The sequence below is a fragment of the Balaenoptera ricei genome, chromosome 20, assembly GCF_028023285.1.
Source record: "Balaenoptera ricei isolate mBalRic1 chromosome 20, mBalRic1.hap2, whole genome shotgun sequence".
Classification (NCBI taxonomy): domain Eukaryota; kingdom Metazoa; phylum Chordata; class Mammalia; order Artiodactyla; family Balaenopteridae; genus Balaenoptera; species Balaenoptera ricei.
Window position 1 is genome coordinate 58,438,046 of NC_082658.1, and position 16,969 is coordinate 58,455,014.

General features: G+C 46.2%; 1 protein-coding gene across 1 annotated transcript in view; it reads left to right on the forward strand.

The window, feature by feature from the left end:
• Nucleotides 1–16,969, forward strand: part of DNAH9 (dynein axonemal heavy chain 9) — a 301,984-nt gene that overhangs the window by 22,866 nt on the left and 262,149 nt on the right. The window contains exons 7-10 of the mRNA XM_059908564.1: nucleotides 5,550–5,717; nucleotides 7,297–7,413; nucleotides 10,009–10,159; nucleotides 12,895–13,009. Coding sequence (XP_059764547.1) covers nucleotides 5,550–5,717; nucleotides 7,297–7,413; nucleotides 10,009–10,159; nucleotides 12,895–13,009 — 551 coding nt within the window. The remainder of the gene's footprint in view (nucleotides 1–5,549; nucleotides 5,718–7,296; nucleotides 7,414–10,008; nucleotides 10,160–12,894; nucleotides 13,010–16,969) is intronic.

Genomic DNA, 16,969 nt, shown 5'->3' on the forward strand with positions numbered 1-16,969 from the left:
GTTTAGGGCTGGGTTTTAATCTCCATCGTTCTCATTTCTTTCCCTCTGATTTGTGTGGCTTTTTTCCTTTTGCTCTTTGAAACAAGAAAGTTTTATTGTGCAGATTGATGCTTCCCCTCTGGGCACCTGCTAAGTGAAGGTGGGGCAGGGCCTGCGTGGCCGGAGGTGCTGTCCTCCTGCAGGTGTGTCTGCAGCGGCACGCGGAGTAATTGCCTTCTCCGCAAACCGCAGTCCTCCTCCTCCTCCTCTTCTTCCTCCTCTCCATCCCCACGACGCAGCTAATCTCTTAGCGTGCCAGCCTTTGGGAGGGAAAGGAAGAATAGACTAAGAAAGAACTAACATCTTTCAAGAGCCTGTCTCATGCCAGAACTGCAGCCTTAAAACCTTCGTAAGAGCTGGATATAAGAACCTTTACTTTAACAAATGAGCACCATTAAGTCTGACACATAAATGAACTTGCCCAAAGTCACAGGCTCAGCGAGGTTTACCTGGGATTGGTACCCGGTACCCAGGGGCACAGGGTTCCAAGTACTGTCTTTCCACCAAACTCAGCCGTCTCCCAGCGATTCTAAAGGTCTCTTCCCCTCCCTCCCTCCCTCACCTCCCTTTTGAGGGTCCCACACTGGTTTTGTGGTTTTCTTCTGTCCTGACACACTCTATCCTGCATTTGCACACACTATTTTTACCACATGGTTTCTAGGTCTTTTTTTCTGAATAAGTCATTTGGGTAAAATTATAATTCCCATTCCATGAAAGGGCCTTACTAAGGAAATCCCAAAAGTATATAAAATCTTTGCAATTTGAAGCAACAGTCAAAAATCAAAGGGGAAAAGAGTCTTCAGCTGCCTCTTGATTCCTTCCCTCACCCTGCCTTCCTGCTCCATGCTTCAGTGCGCATGCACTCACACACACACATTAAACACACCACACTCACAGAGACACACACACTGCACATATGCACACAGCGCTACACGTACCTACACACACATTACACACCACACTCATACATACATTGCACATATGCAGACAACAGTACACACATACACACACACCACACTCACAGACACACACACTGCACATATGCCCACAATACTACACATACACACTGCACATATGCACACAACACTACACATACATACACATACATTACACACACATACATACACTGCACATATGCACACAACGCTACACATACATACACATACATTACACACACATGCATACACTGCACATATGCACACAACACTACACATACATACACATTACACACCACACTCACAGACACTGCACATATGCACACAACACTACACATACACACTGCACATATGCACACGCTACACGTATTACACACATACATACACTGCACACATGCACACTACACATACACATTACACATTACACACACATACAGACATTGCACATATGCACACAACACTACACATACATACACACGCCACACTCACACCACACATATTGTGCATACACAGACACAGTCACACACCACACACATGTACATACATACACTGTGCACACAACACCGCATACGACACATGGACACATCACACACACAGAGTTCATTTTTGTGTCATAATATTGCAGATTCTGCAGGTGCCCTGTTTATGTTTCTCCCTGCAGCCTCTTCCCTCAAACAATGCAGTGAGTAAGCAGCTTGGAGAGAACCCCCATTTCTTTCATTGTGAAATTGCTGTAAAGCTGTGATTCACTTGGAGGCAATATGATTTCCTTCTGAGGCTTCGTGCGCGGTGATTAGCAGGCACATACGTAATAAACTGACCTAATCTACAACGCTTTTCCTTTGCTCTTTCCTCGGTCTCCAGCCCTTTCGCTGCCTCTTTTCATTCCAGCCTAATTGGGCCGTTTCCGTTTTAGCCGGGCCTGAGCGCTCGGTCACGTAGAACATTAGCTGCATGAGGTCGGCCTCCATCGGAAGGTAAAGAAAACTGTTTCCCAATGACCTTTGAGATTTTCATCTATGAATGTCTGCTTTGTGCTCGCCCTTAATGAATTCTGAAGACATTTCTTTTAAGATGTGCGGCCTCTCCTGAGAAGAGGCTTGCTGTTTGTGGGGTCGCAGCACAGATGGAACCTGCCCTCACCACCCTAGTAAAGGCTGCACAGTTTTTCATAAGAATAGTACCTGGCCGGTGCAGCCAGCTGCCTGGGACCCCATGCTCTTTGTAGCTTCCGTCTCTAAAAGGAGCGCCTGTGTGTTAGCTATTATACATCTCTCAGCCACCAACCTGATCTAATGACACCGGGGTAATGAAAATTAATTACAGCACCTACCGTTTATTGAAGTCACACAAAGGCACTTCCCCTGTAACTCTGTAACCCATTTGCAGGTTAGGAAAAGGAAGCTTAGAAAAATTAAGTGTCTTGCTTTAAGTCTCATAGCTGGTTAATGGCAGACCAGGGCTGTGTGAACCCAGGGATCTGTGCCCTATCCTACACTCTTTCCACGATGCCCTCTGTCCTACCACTGAACTTGACATTTTCAGCCTGTATATAGCATAATGAATTTCGTGTGTCTACAACGATGATGGTTAAAAATGGATATTTTAAAAATATAATTTAAACCTCTTATTGGTTTAATGGCCTTTTTTTGTGAGGACTTCTAAATAAACAAAGAAAAGAGCTTACATTTATTTTAAGAATCAAAGATGTAGACACCATGATTACTATAAATCTGTTTCTACAGTGGGAAGACAACTTCCCACCTGATGCACTAATCTTCTTCACGATACCTCCGTGATGTCAGACTTCTAAAATCCACCCAGAGATGGAGAGCTCACTACCTCTCTTAGCAGCCCAGTCTATGGTTGGGCCTTTTAGGCGTGAGAGGGTTCTGTTTTACGGAGTGGAACCACGTGAAATTGCTATTTCTTGTAGGTCAGAATGGTCAAGTATAAGAAATTTTATAAGTTCAACCTACAACTTGACACCAAATCTGCCCCTGGGTCCCGTTCACTCATTTGCCTTAGTTTTGCCCTCAGAGCAGAACCATGCAGGGTTCTGCCTTGCACTTGACCAAAGCCCTTCAAACATTTAAAGGCACAGTTTGGCCTTGCTTTCTAATTCTCTGCTCTTGTCTGATTCTCCTTATTTTCTCCAATTGCTCTGAGTCCAATGTTCCTAGAGTCTCTACCACCCTGTCACCTTCTCCTGGAGGTGCTGTCGCTAAGTCAAAGGTCAAAGATCACGTCTTCATTCATTCAGCAAATATTTCTTCAGCATCTGGGACTCTTCCAGGGACTGAAAATACAGTGGGACCTCTGGGGTGTTTACAACCTACTGAGAAAGATGGATAGAAAATAAACAGTGTAATATAATCCCAAATAGTGTATTATAATGCCAGAGTATTATAAGAGTTCTAAAGAAAGCTTACGCAGGGGAAGGGCATAGAGAGTGCAGGAGAAAAGTGGGGTGGGAGGTTCTTTTAATGGGGGGCGGGGTAAGCAAAGGTTTAAGACCTTGAGTTGAACCCTAAATAAATGTGTTGCCCATCGTGTGTTTGTTAAGTAAAACAATGTAAATATCCATTGTTTTGGGTGACCAGAGTTCCTCCAAAAATAGAATGATTATGTAGGAATTCTTCTAATACCTATGATTTGCCTGTTAGATTGGAGATAAAACACCTTTCAGTGACCACCCAGGATCATGCTTCAAGAATTCTTGAGAAATAAAATAGTATAACAAAATCCTCATCTAGTTTTCCGATGTAGTCAAACACATCGAGATGCATCTGCCTTTTAAAATGGTTAGAAGGGAGGGGATACGGGGATATATGTATACATATAAGTGATTCACTTTGTTATACAGCAGAAACTAACACAACATTGTAAAGCAATTATACTCCAATAAAGATGTTAAAAAATAAATAAAATGGTTAGAGGGTATTTCATAAAAATTGAAATTGACATCCACAGAATTATGAAAAATGGGTACCCAGGTGACATTCCACTGCACAAATATGTTTCTCCTGTCACACTGACAGCAACTAAGCACTTTTTGAATGACTTGAGTTACTATTTAAGTCTATTTCATTTAAATCAAATTGACTGCTGTTTTCAGAGTTGAACGTGTATTTAAATAAAGACTGCCCCATTTCCCCGTCGTTGGCAAGATCTCCTGGTTTGGGTGTATGTCTTCCTTCCCTTGGCTGGTTCTTCCTCCTTCTCTCCTCTCCCACTTCAGCCACCTGCTCACAGCCATGCCTGAGCACAGCTGAGCAAAAAGGGTTCTTAGATGGCTGCCCAAGGCTGCGTGGGTGGGCACCCACCTGGCAACACGGGGAAAGTCAGCCACTTCTCAGCACTTCCCAGTGCCTCTGTCTCTGCTGCTGGACTCGGTGTCCCAGCGACAGGAAGGAGATAGGCAGCCCTCTGCTAGCCTAATGGGTCAGCGCATAGCGGTGGCCAGTGGCAGTGGGAATTCCCTGAAATGGTGCCAGGGCCTGCTGGGTTTCCAGCCTCGTGTCAGTGTTCCCTTTTCTTTACTTTCAAACCTCCTCTGGGTGGAGAGCCGGCTCCCAGGGGTCTACACCACATGTTTGCCAAAATGACACAAAGGTACCTTAATTTCCCTCTTTCCTGTTGAAGAGGTAAGCACACAGATTGGAAGGGCTAACAGGGAGAATGTCTTGGTTTGGAGGTTTTGTGATTTTCAGTGGGTTCTAATGAGAGGTTAAGTACAGTCTGTCGCATTAGACATGTTCTGAAGGCTTCCATCCTATCAGAGGTGAAACATCTTCGATGGACTCAGGCAGGGTCCTGTCCTCCCCAAGGCTCTAGGTTGTATTGTCACCTGTCACTTAATCCTGAGCACAGCTGGGACACTGCCACATCCACAGTGATAGTAATGCACACTCACTGCCTATTTACTGTGTGCCCGGCACTGGCCTAAATCCTAAGCCCTCATTGACTTGATTCACTCTCACTATTACTGTCCCAACGCAGAGCTGTCAAGTCATCGCCCACCACCACCCAGCCGGCCACAGGGTCTACCGCAGCGTGTACGCTCGGCAAGGGCGCCCCGCAGATGTCTTTTCTTAGCAGAAGTCATTGCTGAGAATGTTGGTGCCACCTCTGAGCTTGTCCTCAGGACTGTTTGGAGGATCCGCTTTCCTGTCAATAGCCTCCAAAATACCTGTCATTCTAGAACCACATAACATGGTCCGTTTGAAATTAATTTTTTAAATAGGTATAAAGCCACCAGCCACGTAGATAATGTTATTATTATATTTTTTTATTTTTTAGAGAACACGGAAAGAGGCTGAAGCATAAATTTGATTTGTGTGTGTGTGTGAATTTTATTTCTCGGAATTTTCTCTTTGTTATCGAGTCTCACCAAGAGTTATTTATACCAACCCAATCTAATAATAAGGTTACAAAACTAATCAGGCTTCACATTTTCCTAAGCAACCACCACCCCCATGTAATTTCCAGCCCTTCCCGTACTAATTTGAGTGTCATCTGATGTTGTTATCACCATCATTATTATTTTAACTCTATTGCAAATTGTCTTTATAGGATCTTCTGAAGACAACTTTGGATTTCCACAAATTGGAAAAGCTTGAGTTTAGTGGCATCAGAGGGAGTGCCCTGAGCCAGCAGGCCCAGCGGATGTACAGCGAGTTTCAAGAGATGTACAGGGTCTTCTCAGAGTCTTCCTACGACTGCTTGGACCCTCAAAGCATGGTAGAGCTTGGAAGAGCTAACTTGCAAGTTTGTCTCTTTCTCAGATGCCTGCAGCCCGTAGGGTCTGGGTATTCACTTGATTTTCCCTGTGCATTTTCTTTGGCTCTGTGGTCCCCATGGTTTTATTGGCAGAGACTACTCTGAATTATTCTTTGTGTCAGGAGAAAGGTCAGGAGAGGGCCTCTTCCAACTGCTGACTTCTCCAAGCTGATGATACGCAATTAGTGGTCTGCGGAGGGGTGAGTGACGCAGTAGCCTACTTTTCCATTCAGACCCTGGTTCCCAAAGAAGTACTTAGGATGAGGAAAGGGCTAGAGCTGCATTGTCCAGGGTCAGGACACAGGAGCCCACGTCTAACCTGTAGCTCAGGACAGCTGAGACCCGTGAGTCCAAGCCTGCAGGAGACAAAAAGAAACAAAAGGGTCAGTACAGAGGTAGGGAATGGAGTTCCCTGAGAAGGGAATGGCTGAATTGCTGGAGAAGGAATTTTGAGAGTATTTGAGGGAAAAGGAGAGAGAAATTCAGCAAGAATCTGCTCTGAGCATCTTCCGATGTCTAGGGGGATCTTAGTTGGCCAAACCCAGGAAATGTCACTTTCTAAAAATTCCATTAGTCTAAAGTAAAAAAAAAAAAAAAGAGTTGGAGTACAAAGCAGGATATATACCATATGTTTGCTACCGTGTGATAAAACAAAGCAAAACAAAATCCTATGCACAGGGAAACATATTACAATGCTAATATGGTTGGGTTTGGGAAGTAGAAAAATGCTACTACATTTTCCTACTTTTCTTGGTCTTTTCATAAAAATATGCATAGCTACTGTAAGGCAATAATAAGAAAGAATAATTCCACAAATTAGAGATTTGAGGTAACAGTTTCTCTGAAAATTGCTACATTCGAAGAAAGAGGGCACACTTTGGGTTGCCGGATAAAATACAGTAATTGGGACATGCTTATTAAAGGGACATGCTTATAAAAAAAATTCACTATTGATCTGAAATTTAAATTTAACTGGGTGTCTTGTATTTTTATTTGCTAAATTTGGCAACCTTAGGAACAATAGCTAGCCGCTGTCTTAAGCAATTAAAGTGTAGTTAGAAGAAATAGTGCACACTAGTTTAATTAGCTTACTTTCCTCCTAATGGCCAGATCAGTTTGTTTACACTGAAAAAAATAGGATTTTCACTTGGTGGGGGGAAGGGAAGTAGGGGGTAATCATGGAATAGCCCCATTGCTGGGGCTGTTGCTGCTGAGGTGGCTTTCGGAGTGGCCTGAGCTGGCGGGTGAGAGAGAAGGGGCTTCAGGATCTGGAAGATGGGGCACAGACAGGAGGGACAGGGTACCAACCTCACATCCAACTCTCTTTACCATTTTGCCTAGAGTGTCTAGGAAAAAAATGCTGCAATAATAGGGTAACTATCTACATGGATAAGCACTAAGGCACGCCATGGTGAACTGTGGAAAATTAAAATAAATCCGTGGTATAACCGATTTGAGTACACATGTTAATAGTAAAGAGCACAGCAGGATGGGCCTTCAGAATATCATGTTTTCTTATGTCTATGTGATGTCTCTTCAGGAATTTGAAAATGATGTCTCTGAGTTTAATCAGAGAGTAGAAGACCTTGACCGGAGGCTGGGGACTGTCTTTGTTCAGGCCTTTGATGATGCCCCTGGTTTGGAGCATGCCTTCAAGGTTTGTAAAGTAGGGGGAGCCACCCCCATGCTTTATTCCCCCTGCCCTCTTCCAACTGTTTTGTTCCTGCAGAGAGGAATTGTTCCTGTTAGAGCAGTATTGTGGGTGTCCCAGGGCAAGGGAGTGTGCAGAACTGGGCTTTTCAAGTTGGCAGCTAATGCTTTTCTGCAAACAGGACCATGTAAAAATGCTTTGTAAGTGAGTTTCTTCTGGAATGCTTTCTTTGGGCCTTATCAGTAGAGTACCCATTGAAAGTGAATAAGCCTGCTGTGGTCACCATCCTAAATCCATGGCTCTGCAACACCGTGGCTGTTTAACCGCTGCCGTCAGGTTGGTTCAGGCTGGAGCAAACCACTCAAGCACAAGTAACTGGAGTAAGAAGACGCCGGCCCTGGCCCTGTGCTGCCTAGATCAGACGGTACACAAATGCGCAGGAGGAGGAGGTTTAGGACGATGAGTAGGTAGATGTCTACAGAAATGAGAGATCTGGGTTGTGAGACCTGAAGACTTAGTGGAACAGAACAGACCTTCCATAAACTGTGACGACACTTACTCTGTAGAGCCTGAAGGATTAGAAGCAGGACTAATCAGGTTACAAGGCAGCAGATTTTAGCTAAGTAGAGGAAAGAGGTTTCTGTTAATGCTATTTAAAGATGGAATAAACTTGCTTGAGACGTAGGTAAGTTTCCAGGCACTGAGCATGTCCAAACGTAGACTGGGTGATTGGTGGGACAATTGCAGAAGAGGCTTAATCCCAGGATGTGTGAAACCATGCTGTTCTAGAACACTGGGCATATATATATTTAACTCATTCAAGAATATACATATGTATTCTTTAGTAAATACCTACTACTCCGTAACTCACATAGGAAGAGTTTTAGAATTTCTCTCTCCAAGTATTTAATTCCAAGAGAAGGGCTTATATGTGTCTATAAAATAATCCCTTTTGCCATTAACTGTCATGGCTAATTGGGATGTTACCACTCAGATAACTGGTGAAGCTGGAACCCCATTTCTGCCTTGAGGATGTCCAGCCCTATCCCTCCCATAAATCCCTGTGCACCATGGATTTCAAGGCGTCTTCAAGGGTCTCACATATACTCTCACGTTGCTCTGTCTTTGACATCATGGTGTCTTTGCTACTTGTCTACAGTCTCCCTTAAAAATGTCATCTGCCCGGGAAGGTGCTTTCGGGGGTCTTATTATTACTCTTCTGATGATCCCCACCATGACAGCATCTACATTTATGCCAAGGGTATATCTGTCTGGGTTCCAAACACCCCAATCTTTGCATTTTGTGGTGGAGCAGGGTTCTGAGCAGAAGCAGTGAGAGACCTTTCCAACTTTGCACACCCTTTGCTACCAGGTCCTGAAGCAACACTGCTCATACCCGGAGTCTCAGAGGGCTCTCACGGAGCAGACTCTTCTTCTTTGGGCTCCAACACCTCTTCTCAACAAGGCTACCCACCCAGTCTGTGCGACCTTGTAGGAAAACCATAACCATTAGGTCCCTTCTGCCTCCTTGGTTTTCTCTTTTTGGTCATCCCACCAACAAGAAACCAAAGCCCTTCCCTCCTCCTTCAGCCAAAACAAAAGCTTCCAATGTATATAATTTCGTGCAAAGAAGTGCCTTTTCAGGTTGGGGAAGTAGGGACCCCTGAGTCCAGATACCCCTGTTAACTGCTGTAAGACCATTCGACCACTAGGTGTGCCTCAGTGGACATGGCCTGGGGTACGTCCAGGTCCGAGAACCTGAGTCCGAGGGTGTGGGCTGGCTGCAGTGGTCCCTCGGCCCACACCTCTGCACCTCTCAACAGGGTGTGTGAGCCAGAACTCGGTGGAGACCTGCTCTCTCTTGCCTCCATGGAGGGAGAGCTACTTCCTGCTGTCTCCAGAGATCTTGGTGATTTCGGGTTGGAGGACCGGGTGGTCCTAGAAGTCATGTATTGTTACATCCTAAATATAACTGGAGTCTCCCACGACCTCGTCTCAGGGTAGCATGAGGGTCAGAGAAGCACAATCCAGCAACCAGGAGGTGATAAAAGCGGTTCACATTTTGATCCCGCTGCTCCCACCAAGGGATTAGGGCAGTTGTGATGCACAGGAAACATCTACAAAGTATCCTTGCAATCACTGCCTTCTGGGGGCATCTGCTCCCTGAAACTCTTTTCTTGGTCCCCACTCTCAAATTTTAGCCCTCCCGATTCTCCCCAGCACCCAGCCTATTAGCTTCATTTTTCTTCTCCGTCGTCACCCTCCATATCTGCATTAGGTCTTTATGATGTACATCAGCTTACCCTTTCTGACATCTTTCATTTTCTCTTTGTTTTACCCTCTACCCAGGTTCTTACCACACGGCAGGGTCTGGTATGTCATTCAGCACACAGGAATCCCTCCTTCAGAAACAAAGACCAGAGGGACAGACTATGAATATTCTGCCGATCATAATTATCCATCCAGTTGCACAGTAACGGTTTTTTGACCCTCTTACATTTGTGGACAGACATATGAAGGAAAACCCAGGATACAAGATTAACGTAACCTTGGAAAAGTTGAATCTGTGACTTTTTCCCTTCTTTTCTGCCTCCTCTGTAGCTGCTAGACATAGCAGGAAACCTCCTGGAGAGACCACTGGTAGCACGGGACACATCTGATAAATACCTGGTGCTTATCCGCATGTTCAGCGAGGACCTGGATGTCGTGAGGATGATCTACAGTCAGCATGTCCAGGAGGAGGTGGAGTGTGGTAAGCTTGTTGTCACGTTTGAGTGGGGGACATCTGTCACCAGGAAGGGTGCCACTCTTCTGTATTTGTTACACGTCTGCTGTGAATCCAGGGCATTCTCCAAGAGCACAACCTTCTTGCTTGAAATTCTAGACTTGGGTGATTGAAGAGTTCACTGAACTGTGCATTTCCCTGTGTCTAGGGCAGGATTGTCAGACTGACCCAGAGCAGTGAAGTCCTGACCACTGCCTCGGGTCAGTTTAGTCCTCAGCGTAATGTATGAGTTGACCCTCAATCAATGTCGCCACACTGATTAATCTTTAACATACCTCAATTCCACAGTAGATTTGTACATGCCTGAGAAAAGGTTCTTCTCCCTTCCAACGCCTTATCAACCATGCTTTTGGAAGGAGGAACCAGCAGGAGCCTGACAAAGGACAGTAACACACCGAGGTTATTGTAATTCTTAGATGCCCTGTCTTGTCTGTTTGAAAGTCAAACACAAGTTCAGTTCAGCTTTGCAAATGTTTCTTGAGGCCTTGCTATATGCAAGGTAAATTTGTGGGCACCGCATGCAGAGGCAGGCCAGGGTAAGGGAGAGAATAATTAACCCTAACAGGTGGTCTTCAAGGAACGTGATTGGCATGAACAGAGTTATAAAGAACTGTAGCAAAACAAGATGAACCAGGCTGGGAGATGGGAGGAAGAGTTTATGGAGATGGTGGCCTTGAGCTGGACCCTGAAAGATGGGGAGATGGACAGCCAGGGAGAAGAGGCAATGGTCTTGGATGCAAAGGCAGGAAAGGGTGTGGAAGGTGACCAGTCGGACCTGCCTGAGCCAGACAAGGTATATAGAGGGAGATCAGGTCAGCCATCGAGTTTGGAGCCAGGTCATGAAGTGCTCTGAGTGCCCTGTTAGGGAATCTGGAATTCATCATAAAGGCAACGGGAAATTTTCAAAAGTTTTCAAGTAATGGCGTAACAGGACCACTATTTCTATAAACAGGTTTCACAGTGAGGTCATTAAGAATGGCTTCCACTTTGGAAGTCATCCCAGAAAAATCTGTTGGCCTCAGCTTTATGAGGGACCATCCTCCTGACTTCTCACAGTGGGATGCAGAGTTAGAAAACTCAAACACCTTCAGATGCATATTGAATTTCTGTTGTGCATAACAAATTATCACAACCTTAGTGGATTAAAACAACATCCATCTTTGAGCTCACAGTTGTGTAGGTCTGCAGCCCAGTTTGGTGTGCCTGGGTTCTTCACTCAGAGAATCTCGAGGCTGAAATCAGTCAACTGGGCCAAGTTCTCATCTGGGGTCTCTGGGGGAAAAATCTACTTCCCAGCTCATTTTTGTTGGTAGAATCCAGTTCCTTGTGACTGCAGGACTGAGGTCTCTGTGTCCTTTTTGGCTGTCAGCCGGGGCCTGCTCTCAGAGATTAGAAGCCCTCCCATCCCTAACCACATAGCCACCCCATCTTCGAGCCAGTAATGGCATGTTGACTCCTTCTCATGCTTCAGATCCCTGACTTCCCCTTCTGCCAATAACCAGAGAAAACTCTTCTCTTCAAGGCCTCACCTGATTAAGTCAGGCCCACCCAGGGTCATCTCCCATTTGCCATATAATGTAATGTCATCACAGGAGTGATAGCTCATCACATTCGGTTTCCACCTATACTTAAAGAGGAGAGACTCATGCAAGGGTGAGGGTCATTGGGTGTCATCTTAGAATTTTGCCTACCACGGAAGCCAAGTAGAAAATGACAGTGTTGGACCTGGGCTGAGTGTAAGGCATCAGGGAGTGGTGGGGTCCATGGTCAACTAAAGGACAAGACCAATATTCAGCTCCTACAGTTAGTTAGAAAGGGGGCTGATGGTTGCCAGATTTCCCAGTTTTATCAGAGAAGCTGGAAACTGAGGGTTTTTTTAAATGGAATCTTAACAATTGTTAATTTTGACAACTGATTATAAGCAAACAAACCCACTGAATGGACTGAAGTAAGAATATCCAGGCTGTGCTAACTCTGGTCAAGGGCTTCGTAATCCACATGGCCTGTCTCATACGTAATTTTACTGAATTCTCACAGCAACCCTGGAAGTTAAGCAAGGAAGATATTATCCCCATTTTATAAATGAAAAACCTAAGGGCCTGAGAGATTAAGTTGTCTGTTTAAGGCATTGTGTCTTTTTTTTTTTTTTTTAACATCTTTATTGGAGTATAATTGCTTTACAATTGTGTGTTTGTTTCTGCTTTATAACAAAGTGAATCAGTTATATATATACATATGTTCCAAGGCAGTGTGTCTTAACCCTGACTGTACAATTAGAATTATCCTGAGTGCTTTCTAAAAATACTGATGACAAGGCCCCACGCAGACGAATCAAATCAGAATGGCTTGGATGGGGCCCAGGCATCAGTGTTTCTAGAAGAGCCCCAGGTGACGCTGATGTGCAGCTGGGTTGAAAGTCACAGGTGTGCAGTCAGAAAGCCAGTGAGTGGCAGAGCTGGGCTGGGAACGGCTGTCCTCTGTTGCTGTTTAGCGTTCTCCCCAAGGGCACTCTTCCTTGCCCCTTAGCAGAACTCGGTGATGTCCCAGGAATTTCCATCTCACCGTAAGCCCAGGTTGACTTTAGCAGGTGGAGGTGGATGAGGCAGAAAGTGCAGTAAGTGGCGGGAGGTGGGGGAGTGTTCTTGGGTAGAGTGGGGCTCAGGCCTGGCGCCTCGCTTCAGTCTGCTGTGCCCTGTCCCCAGGCTTCTCCTCCGTGCATAAGAACATGCCCGCTGTGGCCGGGAGGCTCCGCTGGGCGCAGGAGCTGAGGCAGCGCATCCAGGGTCCCTTCGACAACTTCAGACGCATGACACACCCGTGAGTACCTCGTTCCTGAAAGGCAGCTTTGTTTCAGGCTTCTGCTCCCGCTCTGGACTTCGAGTATTGTAGCAACGCAACTCAGTTACTTGAGGCACAAAAGTCATCTTCTTTTCTTTCCATTTCCAGCAATCAGCCAGTATCTTAGTCCGTTCAGGCTGCCGTAACAGAATACTATAGACGGGGTGACTTAAGAATATCAGAACTCTCTCTCTCACAGTTCTGGAGGCTGGGAAGTCCAAGGTCAAGGTGCTGGCAGATTTGGTGTCTGTTGGAGAGGACCTGCTTCCTGACTCACAGCTGGCTGTCTTCCCACTGTGTCCTCAGATGCGGCAGGAGGGACTCAGCAGCTGTCTGGGGTCTCTTTTATACGGGCACTCATCCCATTCATGAGTGTTCCACCCTCGTGACCCAATCACCTCCCAGGGCGCAACCTTAGGCTTCAACATATGGATTTGGGGAGGACACAGACATTCAGTTCATAGCAACCAGGTACTACTGGCCAAGCGGTAACGAGATTGATATGTTTGGATTGAAGAGTGGGTCCCTTGGTGTCAGGTGAGGCTTACTGGACACAGGCTGGCTCCTTTTGCTCCAGCAGAGTCCTCGTTTCCAGGGGAAAATGAGTCAGGGTTTTCAAGTTCTTTGGGTTCCTCCACACATCTCCTCTGACACGACGGCTCTTTACTACCGAGGCTACTGGAGAATAATGAAGCCCAGCGTTTCCTGAAGCGTGGTGTGAGGGCCTCATGTATTGGAAACGCCAGGTGCTTGCTAATGGTGCAGATTACCAGCCCTCACCCCCCACCTACTAAAGCCAGATCTCAGGGCAGGGTGGTTCCTGGGATCTGCTTCCTTGTCACACTCTCCCCATGATCCGACGGTGACCAGGTTTGGAAACTATTGGCCTGCCTCACAGCTGAGTCTGGAGGCCAAGCTAGTTAGAGGCATCTGGGCTGCTAGAGCGAGAGCAGAGCTGTTGCGATACCTTGTTGAGGGCGCTGCCCGGGGAAGGGCAGGCTTTCTCTGACCCTCTTCCTAAAGGCTCCATCTTGTGGAAAACACCTAGCTTTGGCAAGCACAGCATGTTCACAGCAGCATTATGTACAGTGGCCAAGACATGGAGACAACCTAAGCGTCCATTGATGGATGAACGGATGAAGATGTGAGATATATATATATATATATATCACATATGTAATGGAATATTATTCAGCTATAAAAAAGAAGGAAATCCTGCCGTTTGCAACATGGATGGACCTTGAGGGCATTATGCTAAGTGAAATAAGGCAGAGAGAGAAAGACAAATACTATATGGTCTCACTTATATCTGGAATCTGGAAATAAGAAATAAAACCAAACTCATAGTAAAAGAGATCAGATTTGTGGTTATCTGGTTATGGGGGGTGGGGTTTGAGGAGGAGGGTGGGGGAAATGGATGAAGGTCAAAATTTACCAACTTCCAGTTAAAAGATAAATACTGAGGATGTCAAGTACCATGATGGCTGTAGCTAGCACGGCTGCATGGTATATATAAAAGTTGTTAAGTGAGTAGATCCTAAAAGTTCTCATCACAAGGAAAAAAACATTTTTTTCCCTTTTTCTAGTATCTGTATGAGATGATGGATGTTAACTGCACGTATTGTGGTGATCGTTTTACAGTATATGTAAGTCAAGTCATGTTCTACATCTTAAATTTACACAGTGCTGTACGTCAATTACATCTCAATAAAACTGGAAACAATTTTTTTAAAAAAGACTAACCACTTTCAAAGGCCAGAAAGACAATGGAAGATAGCCAGGTTGTGGTCTGAAGGGAGCCTCCACCACATCACCCCGTGTTGCCAAGAGGAAGAATGACTCAATGTGAGAAATCTCCCTACTGTTGGAGAGAAGCCGAAAATCTAGATTCACTTTAAAACCAGCAAGTATTCCTCTTTTCCTCAAACTCCGTACAAATCAAACAAACGTGCCCGTGAGCCAGACCTGCCCAGTGGGAGACCCGTCTGCTGCGTCTGCTCTGTCTGAGCGAGCTCTTCGTTGTGCAGGTGAAGAAACTGAGGCAGATGGAAATGAGGTGACCTGCCTGGAATCCGAAGATAGCGAGGACAGAACTGGAACAGGCGTCTGGGTCTCAGGGGTCCTCACCCAGAGCTCTCCCAGGGGGACCCCCCCAGCAGCCATAGGGAGCTTGGCCCGGAGTCCAGCTGAGCCCCGATCTTCTCAAACATGCCTCCCAGGGAGGGAGGGAGAAGATAGGAGAACGGGCGGGGAGGGTGGTAAGGCTGCTTCTAGGAATGCGGCCTGCGGGGGCCGTCCTGGTCCAGTTCCCTGGAGCAGAGCTGAGGCGCGCCTGCAGGAATTTACAGGGATGCTCTTGGGACCGGCGCCTGTGAGGGAGCGGGGAGGGATCGGGCAGAGGAGAAGCTGAGCTGCAGCACAGCTGCACGTAGGCTTCAGCTCATCCGGTGGGGAAGTCTGGCCCTTTAGGGTTGCCCCCACGTCAGCTGGTCGGTGGAAGGGGGCTGTGGGGCAGGGAGGGGCCTGACCCTGGGTGAGCAGGCAGCCCTGTCTGGCTGGCTGAGGCTGTTCGCAAAGAGGGAGACAGCTACACTTCATCTGCCTTCCTGGTGGGGGAGATTGGGGGTGGGGGGGGTCCCGAGAGGGTGTCCGAATGGCCCCCCACGATGTCCTCCACAGTTCCCATGGAAGTTCCCGTTTGTTCTAAAAATGAATTCACATTCTTGTGTATACTCTGTAACATATTTATGAATTGGTTAGTAAAATGGTTTTGATTCCTCGCCATGAAGTGAAGTAGAACCTGCAGGGAGTTTGATGCACTTATTCCTGTGACTTCTCAAGCCTCCCAGGCAAGTCCCAGGGGCTGAGGTGCAGAAGCCGCTCTTTCCTCCAGCCTCATTCTTTTCCAGATGGAAACTGAGATCTGGGGTCAGGGCTTGTCCTCGCTGTCCTGCAGGCACCTCTGCTGCTTCACGAGGAAAGGGGACGAGCGACTGGGAAAAACTCCAGGAAATCCAGTGCTTTCTCTGCAGGCGTGAGGGCTTACGTCGAAGCCCGAAGCTCGGGGGAGCCTGTGAAGAAACCCTGTGTTGATTTAAAGAGCAAATGGATTTTAAAGAATTTTGCAATAAGCTGCCTCGTTTTGTTAGCAGAACAAACAAGATCCTCCAACACAGTTAGTGTGAAGGTTTCTGTTAATTACAGATACTTCACCAACTTTCCCAGGAGCTGGACTCTTCATTTTGTGCTGTAAAGAAGTGTCAAAACCAGGGAAGAGGTGTGGGCAACGATGCCTCCATGGTCCTCAGTGGACCCAGGGAAGCTTCCGAGTGTGTGTCTGCGCATGTGAGCATACAGGTGTATGCATGTGTGTGTGTGCATGTATGTGCGTTTTGTGTGCTCAAGTTTGGGGACATAAGAGGTGGGAGGGAACCTCATGTAAACATGGCAATGAGTAATGAGGCAGAATTTCTCATCACGTGCCATAGATGGATTTCAGAGAAGGGGAATATATACATATATATTGTTACGTATATGACAAGGTTTGTATATGTGTGTAGGATGTATATATATTGCTATTTCATATATGCATTGTTATATACATATATACATATATAATGTTATATAGTTTTTGTTATAACGTATAACGTTACATACAGTTTTGTTCTTAAATACAGAAAACTGCAACACCTAGAATTTTTCTTGCATGTCTCAATTTCCCTCCTGGTTTTTGAAGGACTTGATTTTACACGCGCAAGACTGGCTCAGCCAGGGTGAGGGGGTTGGCGGAGCCCTGGCGGGGAAGGGCTGTCCTCCTGTCGCCTGGGCGCTGACTGCATTTGGGAAAGTGCGGATGCCCTCTAGTGGCCGGTGGCAGATGTTCAGGAAGAAGAGTGCTGGCTCATTTAGGGGCCTTTGGAAACTTGCCCAGGGAGCTAT